Here is a 13900-nt window from a genome sequence, read left to right as displayed (position 1 = left end):
CTAAATGTTTACACTATTTCAGTGTTGTAAGAAAGGCTTTGACAACACTGATGAGGAAATCCTTTTAAAAATTAAGGGAAGCCTCAGAGGTACTTTGTGCAATATTTGCAAGAATAATAGTGGATAACGGTGCAGACAGATAAAAAAAAGAGGCTGGAGTTGGTATCTCAAAAAAATCTTGGAAAATACCTTGCAGATAGGAAATGACTATGCTGTGAGGCACACTGAAATATGTGAAGGTGCAGCATATGCTTGATGCTAGAGAGAGCTGACAGCTGAATTCAAGAAAGCCATGTTTCAATCATCACCCTTCAGGCAATGAAACCAACACTTTACAAAGTCACATTTTGGATAGGTAAGAGCAGGACAAGATTCTGTAACTAACAGGGTGTATTGTAGAAACTGAGACATGAGGTAGAAACCTCAAACAAATGTTCATACTAGAGAGATCAGACAAATGATGGAAAAAAAATCTGCAAAAATCCAGATACTTTCCAAATAAAAGGACCCAGTGAGATGCTAAAGCTGAATGAATGCTGGAGTTCTAAGGCTTGTCTGTAATCAGCGGGATTGCTTGAAAAAGGAAAGGAGTAACATGAAGGAATAATGAACAGATGATTAGGAGTTTTCAGCTACGTTACATTTTATAAAGTTAAAGGCAGATAAAGGATGAGACTTCATTAACAGAAAGAGACCTTTCTGGAGCAGAGGGTGAGGGCTCTGACTCAGCACAGGTGATTGCAGAACTTTGTACCATTCACAGACAGAGTGTGCAAAGGGAAGAGGGAAGGAAGAGTGACAGTCCATGGGAATTCCCACCAAAAGGTAGAGATGGGGTAGATGAAGACTGTTCAGCCAAGTACATGATGAAGATGCAGTTTCCAAAGTATGCAGAGCTGGAGTAAAGAGAACTACAGAGGCAAACAAAATGAAAATTTCAAATCTAGAAGACTGGTTGTATATGTTGAAGGCAACTGGCAAACAAAGAAGACTGACAATAGTTAGCTAACAATGCATCATTAGAAACTTTGCTGAGAGCAATTTCAGTGGCCAGCATGGCCAAATTAGTGGGATATAGTACAGAAGTGAAATAGAGGAAGCCGGACCTCTCGTTAACAGCACATTTCATGAGTGTAAAAAGGGAAAGTGAGGTACTGGTTAGTAGTATTTTTTTTCCCAATACAAGAGAAATTAAATTATTTTTCTTTTGAGTTAAAGGAGCTGGATAGTCACTGGGCTGCAAGCTTTGGGAGAACTAATTAGAGAGATGAATGTAGAGTGAAAAGGATCATGTGACAGTCATTAAGAAAAAACTTAGCAGAGATTAATAAGAGAAGCACAGTAATGTAGGGATAAATGCATCTATTTGCTGCCTGAGAGAAATGTATAAACTCCACTCTCCAGTTAGAAGCAGGAAAATTTATTTATTCCACCTAAGGGTCCAGCCTTCTTGTGGTTTATATCATAGAGCCAAACTTATGACTGAATTGAGTCTCTTCCCAAACTGAGGAGAACTCAGTAAGCAGCCTTTAATGCTGAGGTTTACTATTGAAGTTCTGTGCTGGAACATTCAACATTCCTCACCAATTTCCTTACCTGACAACAGTCCTTATGCTGTTAAACTGGCAGGTCAGAATTGCTTTGGAATAACTTGATTCCTCTCTCTGAAAATTTCTGTAAACATTCCTGAGTTTAAAATAAACAATTTTCCTAGACTAACTTGTTGGGATTTTTTGCAAGTAGCAAATTAACTCTTTCCTGAGACCACTTTAATTGTAAATAAAACTTCCCTTCGAGACTGTGAGAAGCCTGAGTATGGATTAAATCCTCACCATTTTTTGCTTATTGCTGTACAAGGTACTCCATAAGCTTTCTGCATTTTAGGAGAAGGTGGAAAACAATTACTATGGCAGGTTCATCTGAGCTGGGCTGTTCTTGGAAAGCAGATGCATGCCTGCTCTCAGGTGCCTGTAGTAAGGTAGTCTCCCCTACTGTCAAGATAAAAACTGTGATATGCAGAGGGTATCATGGTGATACTCTTTCACAGTATATAAAGCAGGAAAGACCCTGTACCAAGTGTATAAAAAAATATATATAATCTTGTGATTACAGGTGATGCACTTAGACATACCAGAGGCAGGTCACAAAGTTGCTGAGACTCTCCATCCACTACTATTCTTGCAAACATGTACAAATACATATTTTTTTTTAAATCAGCAAGTTTGCTATATATTGGAAGAAAGATGCTTGTGCTTCTATATAAAATATATCATCCATCCTATTGCACTTCTCTTGGTTAAGTTCTGTACTTTTCCTGTATTTTGTGCACATCCATGTAATCTAAGCCTCCTGTAAAGAGAATCGTTCTGTTCAGCATCCTCAAGTAAATAAAAATTTTAATCCCCTGCTAGTTTAAATTCATAACTAATTCTGTTATGATTCAGTAAATGTTTCATTTTACACTTAGCAGTGAATTTGTGAGGCAAATTTTTGTCACTCTCTGCTTAAGACTCCATTACACCCTCTGCACCTTCCTCATAAGGTCTAAGAAGTTCTGCCACACACACGTCTGATTTGGATCTGGGATAACAGCAGCACTTTATAGCACTTCCACTGCTAAGAACGTGGCAAAAATGCAAATTAAATGCATCTTCTTCACTCAACTGCATAAAGGAAAGGAAAATTTAAATGATGAGTTTCTCAGCAGCCCCCAGCAAGTTTCCTTTGGATTTAACTGCCATTTAGTCATTGATGCTCCTATGTACTGCTTGCTGCATTTCAATTTTTTATTTTCTCTCGGGATTCCGTTTGCTTAATTTATTAAGATTCTGCAAAATGGTTACATCTCTCATTCTTGGTGATCTCTGTGTCTTAGTATCAACCCCAGATAACTTGGAAAACATCACAGCTTTAGTCAAGTGTGTCAGTGTACACAAGGAGGGGGGGGGGGAACATGCAGAGACCTTGATGATGCTGACACACATTAATGCTTTCATTAATGATAAATCATTATATCAATAAGAACATCATTAAACTGCTGACTCTGCTTTGCTCTGCTTACAACACGTCACACTTGCGTGCTGTTGTCTCAGATGCAGGGTTCACTTCACCAGGGAAGTGATGTGCTTTCCTAAGCCCTGACGTATGAAGTAGATACTAAACCTGATGTGCTGCCTTCTCATTAGTAAATAAGATAGTGTTAGAAAAACTTTTTAGTTCTCAAGGACAATAATTGCAATGATAGCTTCAAAAGTAACATTGCAGTTCCATGGCAGACGGAATTCATGAGTGAATATACAACATAAGGGTAAATTTAACTAAGTATTTGGTTTTACTGAAACAACCTCTTCATTAACATCTAACTACTCCATAATATTGCAGTTTAACGCTAGTTAAACACTATTTACACCCTGAGCTCTTGCTGGGAGGTGTTCACATGTACTCACACTGGTATTCACATGTACTCTGCTTAAGGAAATGCCTGAGATGGAAAAATTATGGTGAGATTTAACAAAGGGTTACAACTTGCTAATGCTTTTCCAAAAAAAAGAAACGTGCTGCTGTAGCAATGCTTTAGAAAGCTACTCTTTCACATGCAAAGGCTGAAACTCTCACCTCTGCTTTGACTTCTAAAGAAGAGGGCAATGGAGAACAAACCAGATCTATAAAGGCCAGTTACATCAAGGGTAGAACTTTGCTACACACAAACTGGCACATGAAACAGCCATCAGGTATTGTTTTCAGCTTCTGGTGGGATTGTGTGTGCAAAATACCAGGGTGACAGGCAGAAAAGATAAAATTCAGATTAGGCAGCAGGGTCATGATTTTGAACAGCCACAGGAAACTACTTCATCAGATGGGAAGGACAGGGCAGGGAGAGGAGCCTTTTAAAGCCCGATTTACCCAAGTTCCTGTTGGCAGGAGATTGCAGAATGCCTTGCAACAAGAAAATATCTTGGCCCCATTAGTGATTTTAACATGAAAGGCTCCTTTCCCTTGCCTTTAGAAACAACCTAATTAATAGTTTCCTAGAGCAACAACTTTGTGACCACAGAAATCTCTACTGGGCAGTGCCTCCCTGGGCTCTGGCAAAATGCACAAGCCCAGCTCAGTCCCACAACTGCCAGTATACACAAAGGCACCACAGATTTGTTTGCACAAGGAATGTGCCAGCCTGTGTACGCACAGGTTTATTGTTTTAAAAATACTTAGAAGTTGGGGGTGAAGGTGTCATTTCAGAGATGATGACTGAAAGCCATCAAATGTTCAGCTTTATGATCTGAGGCAAATGCTCACGAAGATGCTGAAAGATTTTGAGGCCCTGCCTAAGCTAGCTGAGTTAGGCTCAGCAGAAGCTTTGATGCACTTTGTAATAAAACAGAAATTACAAATAAATTTTGAATGTTTGTAAAACTCAGACTTACTGCATCAGGCTAAGCTGAATATATTTCATCTGGATGGAAATCAAAGAAAGTTAGCTGAGTTTTATAACTAGTGTGTAAAAATGTTTTAAATATTTGAACAGATGAACAGACACGAGGAATAATCTTTAGTGGGGTGGGAGGAATGACACAAAATCAACATAGTTACACTACTATTTCTGGGACTCACCTATAGTAGATCTTACCAATTTTTTGGCATACGATGCTTTCATTAATGAAAATCACCGTACCAATAAAAACATTATGAGCAGCACAAATAAGGGATTATCTTCACAGGCATGTCTTCAGTTGTATTGGTGCACATGAGAGCCTGGATTAGCACTCTGCAACCACATGTTCTGTGTCCAAGCTGAAAAACTGTTATCTGAGGACGATATTTTCTAGAAACTGCTGTTAAACTATAGTTCAACCATAATTATTATTAAACAGGCACCCACATACCACAAAGTGTGGTACAGTTTAGCAGTGTGATATGGCTAACAAACACTGCTGCAAGTGGAGCTCAATGCAGAGATCTATTCCAGTAGCTACATTTGCTGTGGGATCTCTGCAATAAACTGAAGGCCACGGTCAGGCAGCCCATGACTCATGCAATACACCACTTCTAATCTCTCTTATGTAGAGAAATGAAATAAAACCAGATCTCTTGTTTTCAGACCCGTGGGTAATCCTGAAGGTGGGGAGTCCTCATGACTCACACTATTTTACTGACCCTTGGGTCACCGATGGAATGTCTGACACCCACGGCTGCAGAGACAGGGGGAAAAGGAGGTGTGAAACGAAGAGTATTTTTTAATTAAAGGATTCTAATCAAGCTGTAACACCTTACAGCAGACACTTTTCATAACTTCTAGATCTATGTTCACGCAAAGATTGACAGACAAACTCAGCCTTGAAAGAAAACATAAAATTTTTTAATGTTTATTTTTCCATGAAAAAGCTTTACAGGGAGAAAGAGATTTCACAGAAGAAAAGTGTACATTCTTTAATCGCTGTTTATTTGTTGGATTGATATCCGAGGCTGACATTTCTTCTACAGTGTATTTATTTGTTCTTATAATATCACAAGACATTTACCTTTTATTTAAAAATGATCATAATCCATGAATATTGTTAAGAACGCTGTCAGGCAACACTCTCTGTGAAGCATTTACATTACCTACTGTAGATGAAGTGCTTTCGTTTTAATGCTTAGCATATTATGTAACCATAAATATAAAGCACATCTTTTAAACGTTCAGATATTTGAAAGGCTTTGCATCACATGTAATGGAAAAACAAAGGTTTAGTATCTCAAAGAGCAGACAAAAATATCCCAAGGTCCACAGAGCAACCCTGAAATTCTCAAAGAAAAAGAAAAAAATTCCTGTCTTTCCCCTTAAACCACATGGAGACATTTATTAAGGTGTTAAGTGCTCAAATGTGACTTTCTTCACTAGTATTACACTGCTGAGATTTTGATATCCCAGCATCAGAACCTAAATGAAGTTACATGGTTTCACAGTGAGAGAACCTGATCCTTCCTCACTATCTCTACGCACAACCTTCTGCCATGAAAAGAATCTCTGCTGATCTGTAGAACAGATGAGAAAGAATCCAAAACAAAGACCAACCCTCCACCCCTCAAATACCAAGAAGTATCATCACTTTTGCCCTTTTAGATCAGTGCATGTTTTGCCTTTCATCTCACTCAAACCACAATTTCAGTAAGCTGTTTGAAGTCTCCCTGCCAAGTTTATTCTGAAGTGCACAGAAGAGGTAACAATAGTTTCAGAAGTAAGTTCACAAGATTGAGAAGAAGAAACAACCACAATTTAAAGTATTTTGTAAGAAAAGTAGCTTGACAAATAAGCACCTTAATTTCAACTTAATTCAAAAACATGAAGAAGGAAAACTCTTCACAGTTTTAGAATTAGTAGAATTAAACCCCTGTGAAACTTGCGAACCATGAAATTCAAATACCTTATTTCAATCAGTACTCCAGATTTCTGTAAAGAAACACTTTCAAGTATTGTTACAAAAGGCACTGATATTTTTCCTTCAGCCATCATGATGTAATGAAAAGGCAGAATTTCTGTCACATTGGGCTGAACTCCTGGCCCTAAGGACATTTGCCGCTAATTTGGAGCACCTGGATTTCGCTCAGTCACAGTTTTACAACTACCTTATTTTTCTTTGTTTTCTTCATAAAATCACATAGATCCATCACAGGTTTTAATGATACAATGATTAATGGTACATTAATGGTAATGACTTAGAGAAGAGAATGTTTTAATTGTTCTAATTCTACTTTAAAAGTGAAATTAGAAAATTTTGAATATTCAATATATAAAACATTTAGCAATTCTGTTCCTCCACTTTACTATCAATTCAAAATTTTTAAAATCTGATATAGGCAACTCTCAGGACAGATTCCTTAAATGTACAGTTCAAAACCAAGGATTTCAGTTTAATCAAAAGCTTGGGAAATAGGCCCTTAATTTCTATAAAGACATCAATTAGGGAATTAAAAATCAAATTGGGAATTGTTGTCTTGCTTTCTATGAAGTCTGACAATGGCCAGATGGGTTGAGTTGCTCAATACTTAGTCAAAATGGGAAAGAATGCATGTGTGAATTATCACTTTTCTGAGTCATGTTGAGTACAGAGCATTAAGTTAAGGTACATGTATAAACAGATTTTTTCAAATGGGATTTCTTTAGCTCACAATGGTCAATATTTCAAAGGAACTAGGCAAGACTTGAAAAATAGTTGCAATTCTTTTGCTTAGACCTAGAGCCTGCAATTGGACAAAGAGTTCCCTGGTACACATGAAAGCAATGGACCACCAAAGAGGTAAACTAAGCAAAAAGTAATTAATTATAGCTACGCAAACATTCCTCCACTTACACCCCAGTTTTCTTGCTTCTCATCTGAGACAAAAGTGAATTACCTGATTCCAATTAAGTGCAACCTGCAACAAGACAGCAAATTACATAACAGATAAATTATTTAACCTATAGCATCAAAGTTTCCTGAAACCAAGAGCCATCAGAATCCCTGCACAGGCTACTCAAGTTTGACGGGATGTTCTGGGACATCTGGAAACAACTTCAGGACCTTGCTGGACAGGGCCAGAGGTAAAGGTAAAAATTCTGACAGTAGCTGCATCACTGTAAAGCCTGACGAATCTCACCTGAGGACATAATGTTATTCTAATGCTCCCTAAAACTTGCTGTTTACATCCCCACCCCTACAGCAGGGGAAGGGCAAGCAGCTGGTGGAGGGAATTATCTTTCCTACTCGGATCCTTCCGTGGTAACAAGATACTGGTTGCATTTCATTGTGGAAACTACAGGAAGAAAAGACAGGCTCAAAAACCCAACCAAAATCCCCATGGCAGTATGTCAAAGAAACTAAGATAAACTTGGAAACTCAGTGATAGATGCGCTGAATCCTGAACAGGAATGAATCCTAATCCTTAATGAGAGTCGTGATTTTACCTATCGTAGCACAAAAATTACAAAATGTAGATAAGCTGCTTCTGATGGAAGAGAGTAATCAAATTTGGTTATACGAACACAATGGAATGTAATATATTAGAAATATTGTTTTAAATTCATGATCTGTTGTTGAATACAAAAACAGATGTGGTGATTTAATTAAAAAATAACCACAACTCACTTAAAAAAAGAAACTATGTCAAACTACTTGTTACTATTCTTACACTTTCCTTGCTTGGGACAGAGAAGCTCCTCTAATCCCTGACAAACTGATTTCAATGAAAATTCTAATGATAAATTCCAAATACTAAATATTTGCTAACACAAACCAGTAATTTTAAATGATAACGTTAACAACTGAGCTGGCAGATTTGTGTGGAGAGTTACCAGGGGGTGGCTGATGAGCTGCTGCACATGGTAAATTTTCCTTAGGTAGAACAACCACAGCCTGGAGAACACATACACACAATGTGTCACAGCTCCTCTCCCACATTATACCAGGAAAAAAACCTTACTTTTGATTTGCAAAACAAAGTTTACGAACACACTTCAATCGGAGTGTAGGTCCAATGTGTCTTTGTGGTAAGTCTTAATGAATAACAGTGATTTTAGAAAATTACAGATCTTAAGAATGTACATAAATCTCTGCTATTGCCTGCTAAACTACAAGCCATTTAAAACTAGATGTATCACCTATAACTCTATGAAGTCAGACATTTAAAGCTTTCATGTATGTAGAAAACCTTGTTAGGAATCAAAAATTCAAGAGAATTTGTGGTCAATAATACCTCTCTCTTTGCTAAAATAAATAGTCAATAATTAAAGGAACAAAGGGACATGCCCCTAAACGAGAAGAAAAGTCTCTTCATTCTGATCATCCCCCTCCTCTGAGCAAGAGATAACGAGTATGTTTTTCTTGATGTTCTCTCAACAAAACATTTTACCTATGGTTTTAGCTACAATATTTGCCTATTAAAATAAAAAAAAGTGCATTAAGAATATATACAATATACTGGAAGCCATATGCACCTTTTCTCTAAGTGGGTAAGGCATTTACATGATGCTATAAAACTACTTTCTCATGTATTACCCATCTGGTCTGTACTTGCTTTGTACCACATTACCACAGCATTATACAAACGTAATGCTTGGCAGGTAGAAAACCTGTAGAGGTTTTCCTTGCCTGGTCTTCCAGAAGACCAGGCAAAACACAAACTTTGAAGAAAAGCCCAGAATGATGTAAGAATCTAACACAAAAAGAAATCAACTAGAAACGTACGCATCAAATATATGCCCATCAATAGGTTTACACAGTCACCATCCCTACCCTTCTTTCAACAGAAGGGAACAAACTACTAGAAGGATACTATTGCATTCAAACAATATGAACAGCTGTTAAAACTAACTATGCTCCCTCTTCGAAACCACATCATCTTTTTTCTAGTCTAATAAAAATTACTGTACTGCAATTAAATAAAATGTCTAAAACCATTTAATGGAACTACTAATATATTCGTTCAAAATCAAAAGCTGTCCCAGAAAAGCAAACACTACAACTATGAACTTAAAATGCCATTGTTTCCATTATACAGATCAACCATGACCAATACTCTTCAGAGATTTGCTAGTCATTATTACTTCATTAAGGTCTGACGCAAAAACTGTTAAAGTCAGTAGAAAGACATGTTTTGAAAAGGCCTTGAATTACATTTACTGTAAGACAGAGGTCTGGGAGTGCTGAGCCATATCAACCTGCTTAGAACTTTTATATCAGGAAACATCACAAAGCTAAGTTACCATACAAAGAGGCAGCAGTCATCAATATATCTGATTTTTCACTATTTAGACAGAGTAGTAACATCTTTTATTTTTCTGTATCATATTTTGAAGATGCTTTCTGATAGCTAAATGAAATAAATTTCTGTAGCTTTTACATGCCATACTGTTTGCCTGTCTGGTGAAATTTATGGCACTCACTGTTTTACTGTAAGAGCATCTTGTAAACCCCGGAGGAAGAAATGGAAACAGGATCCCTAAATATCACAAGCTTTTAAAAAATGTGCTTTTCTAATTACAGAACATTCAAATGTCTGCACACTACAAGTGAAACAGAAGGAGTGACTCTGGGAATGTGTATGCTGTCCCCTGGACAAACAAAACATAGTGTTAGGCTGTATGACAAAAGGCCAATCACAGTGAACACACAGACTGAGCAAGGAGCAGAACATTTAGACAGAAAATGTAACTACAATACTATAGTTAAACATTATACACTATAGCTAAATAAAGTGAGGAATACAGTCTTTCCCCTACGGCAATACATTAATTAAACAGCGTCAATAAAAAAACATTTATTTTTTTTTAATACTGGAATACAGGCAGAATTTGATCTTATCTAACTGAAATAGAAAAATACGTCATTCTAGCTCAAAATTTGAGTTGGGGTTGTTCAGCCTGAAGAAGGCTTTCGGAAGACTTCATAGCACCTTCCAGTGCCTAAAGGAGGGCTACAAGAGAGATGGAGAGGAACTTTTTACAGGGTATGTAGGGATAGGACATAGGGGAATGACTTCAAACTGACAGAAGGTATATTTAGATTAGATATTAGGAAGAAATTCTTTACTGTGAGGGTGGTGAAGCACTGGCACAGGTTGTCCAGAGAAGCTGTGGATGCCCCATTCTTGGAAGTGTTCAAGGCCAGGCTGGATGGGGCTTGGAGCAACCTGGGCTAGTGGAAGGTGTCCCCGTGGCAGGGGGGGTTGGAACTACATGATCTTTAAGGCCCCTTCCAACCCAGGCCATTCCATGATGCAATAAAATGAGAGAAAAAAATCCACCTGATGAATTACACATTCAAGATAACTAACAAATTGGTTCCTTATTCTGAACTTCTGAAACTAATGCTTGTTTTTTTCAGAGAGCAACAGAAAATGTTTTGGGTATCTAGATGCTGATCTAAGGTTTCCTGGCTTTCCAAAGGTAAACAGACAAAAAATTGTGAAAGTTGTGCTGAAGTGTAAACAATAATACATGCCCAACTCAGTTTCTTTATCTTCATCCTTCCAGTAGAATTTGCAATCTGTGAACAAAGTAGCAAAACTTTTTCATTCTTCAAAATGGCATGTGAGAATTGAGAGGCTGAAACACTGAATTAGGAAAGTTGCTTAAAAACCAAACACAAGAAAAATAATAGTTCAGCCCTTGCCTTACTGACAGGTGAGATAACAACCATTTCTGGTACCACAAAGAACTCTCAGATAGACTGGCATTTCAATGGAAGGAAAAACCACACCAGCCCATATGGTTCCCTTAAAACAATACTCCTGGGTTCATGACCAACATTTCAGTCAGTCTTTAAGTAAGAAAAAGCAACAACAACTGATACTGGGGGTTTACTGACAAGTGTCATGAATAATGGTGACTGTTTTAGAAAAGACTGTATAAAAATTCTTTCACTACTGCACTTCATTATATATGTGAAAAATACTATCTTCAAAGTTAAAACAAAATCATCTTCTCAGCACTGATCATCATGACCAGAGAGTGAAGCCTAATCCAATTACCACTGAGGCATGGTGGAAACTCTTCTAGTTAAAGTAAGAAACTTGCACACACACACCCCCCCTCCCCCGTATTCCTGCTACTTACTATGGCAAATAGAGGGAATTTTACTTGCAAAACCTTTAACCACTAAAGGCAGAGTTTCGCAACACAGCTTCAAGCACCTGACACAAACGTTAGGAGATCAGAACCTCTAAACATGAATGTAAATAATCCATTATTAAATATACAATTCTGGTTCAGTGGCCACTATTACAAAAGTGGGGACTAACAGTGACTTCAAAAGACTCTGAATCAGACTTCAAGAACAAAATATTCTTCACAATATTACATATTTTCAAGACCCAAGACTTCACACAAGTCTTTACAGAGAAATCATAAAAATAGGAAAGTGATTCACCCTGCTTGAAATGGTTGACATTTAATTTTTGCTGTTTAGATATTTAACCATTATCTACCACCTTCTATAAAATGTAAATTGGTATGCATCAGAAAAGCTCCAGCATGGTTTTGTGGTGTTTTCTCTTTATATATATATCTATACATTGCAAAGAGGCACATTCTTTGTTAGAAATCACCATTGAATTCTTCCGTAGAAACTTGAACAATTCCTTTCACAGAAAATTTTCCATGAACCTACGCTCTTCATATAAGGCGGTCACATTGAGTTAAAGCGGTTACTCAGTTTGCATAAAATTAGAGCTGCACCTATTTTAACATGTATTTTCAAAATACACGTGTCATAAATGTCATTACAGAAAAATAAGCAAGATACTTCTTTTACAGACTGGAGAAGGAGGCTATTCCTTCCAACATTCTAGTACAATTTAATAAGGGCACGAAAGGAATTTTGAACTGTTAGTCCAGAATGATCTAGCTACTCTAACAGTATGTACAGTGCAAAGAGCTTACAGTAACATCACAGAGTAACACCAGCTCTTTCAAAAGGGCTCTAAAAATTGTTGCTCATTACTCAGGTTGGCAGACATCCAATATGTCCACAACTGGCAGCAGAGTCTACAGTATTACAATGTTATTGCTGCTACTGTAATGCAAAGAAATGAGGTTGTGATGATAAATTTTCCCATTAAGCTGTAGGGAACTCTACTTTATTTGACCAGGTATATTATTTCTTAGCTCTGTCATAAATTTCAGGAAAAAACAGAGAAAAGTTATCTATTTTTACTTTATCCTGTAGAAACGGTGTATAGCAAAATGAAGTATGAAATTAGCTGGCTTTGGGTTAGTTGGTTAAAAATGTGTGTATCAGTTCAACTTGAGTTGAGCTGCCTTGGTTGGTACCAGTTATCTGTAAAGGCTGGCTGAATGAGACTCCTTTCATCATACAGGCACTGCTACCTTTGCTGCAGTAGTAGAGGCACGCTTTGACAGCCAGGACAGCTTCAGCTGACACACAGCTCCTGGGTAACTGAAAGGGAATGACAGTTTGACAGGAAACATCCTTGATTTCTCCAGTCAGACACTGTCCTTGAAGCAACCACATATTATCTGTAAGAGAACAAAAAATTTTATCATTACTGTATTTAATATCATGTCTGAAACCTACATAAAACATGACAACAAGGACTTTCTTTTCACATGAGACATTAGCAGAGATTTCCTTCATGATTTTTCCAGTTGTGAACAACAAAAAAAGCAAAAGTAATTTACAAATGTTTTTTTATCAGTCATTTAAAGATGGAGAGACCCACAGCTTTGCGTCAGCACTGCAGGTATACAGCATATCTTATTCAACTGCAATAGAACTGCAATTTCTCCTATATGCTCCTACATTTGTATCAGAGATCTAATACACCAGGTAAAGTATCTGCCATAAATGCATAAAACTGCAGGCAAATTATGACATTTCCAAACAGCAGTGTTGGTCTTACCAGTGGGTTGGTGCAATATAGCAATGCTCAGACTGACTGTGAGAACAAAACTCAAGTTTTACATTACTTAAATATTTGAGAGCACATGAACTGAAAAATGACTTGCACAATACATACACTTAACTCACTGCATTGTACTCTGTATTCTACTGTGAGATGGATGAAGTGCTCTTTTTGGCTTTTTAGAAAATACCTAAAAGATGGCTCTAGAATTTATGAGCTTGAAAAGACAAATTTCACTTGCTTACATTTCCAATTTTTACTAACCCTTGAAGCCATCACATATATCTTTACTTCAACAATATTCGGAGATTCTGTAGGCTAAAAAGTATGCCAACTCTCCTGGAAACAGCCTATTTGTACCCCAAAATCACAAACTGGGATAAGAAACTACATTAAATAATAAGGCGTATAAACACACTGCAGTGTCTGTATAGTATTTTACAAGTATAATTATGCAAATATGAATTATAAGAAAGGAGGTTCAAAGTGGTTAGGTATAAATGTATCTCAAATACCTTCT

The 13900-nt window shown here is 37.2% G+C and overlaps 1 protein-coding gene across 1 annotated transcript in view; it reads right to left on the bottom strand.

Annotated features, from left to right (window-relative positions):
* Positions 1-5334: 5334 nt before the first annotated feature.
* Positions 5335-13900, bottom strand: part of NHLRC2 (NHL repeat containing 2) — a 32460-nt gene continuing 23894 nt past the window's right edge. Inside the window, exon 11 of the mRNA XM_064663376.1 lies at positions 5335-12994. Within this exon, the coding sequence (XP_064519446.1) occupies positions 12729-12994 (266 nt within the window). The 3' untranslated portion in view covers positions 5335-12728. The remainder of the gene's footprint in view (positions 12995-13900) is intronic.

The sequence above is a fragment of the Pseudopipra pipra genome, chromosome 8 (genome assembly GCF_036250125.1).
Source record: "Pseudopipra pipra isolate bDixPip1 chromosome 8, bDixPip1.hap1, whole genome shotgun sequence".
In the NCBI taxonomy this organism is placed as follows: Eukaryota; Metazoa; Chordata; class Aves; order Passeriformes; family Pipridae; genus Pseudopipra; species Pseudopipra pipra.
This window is presented reverse-complemented; position numbering and strand designations above follow the sequence as displayed.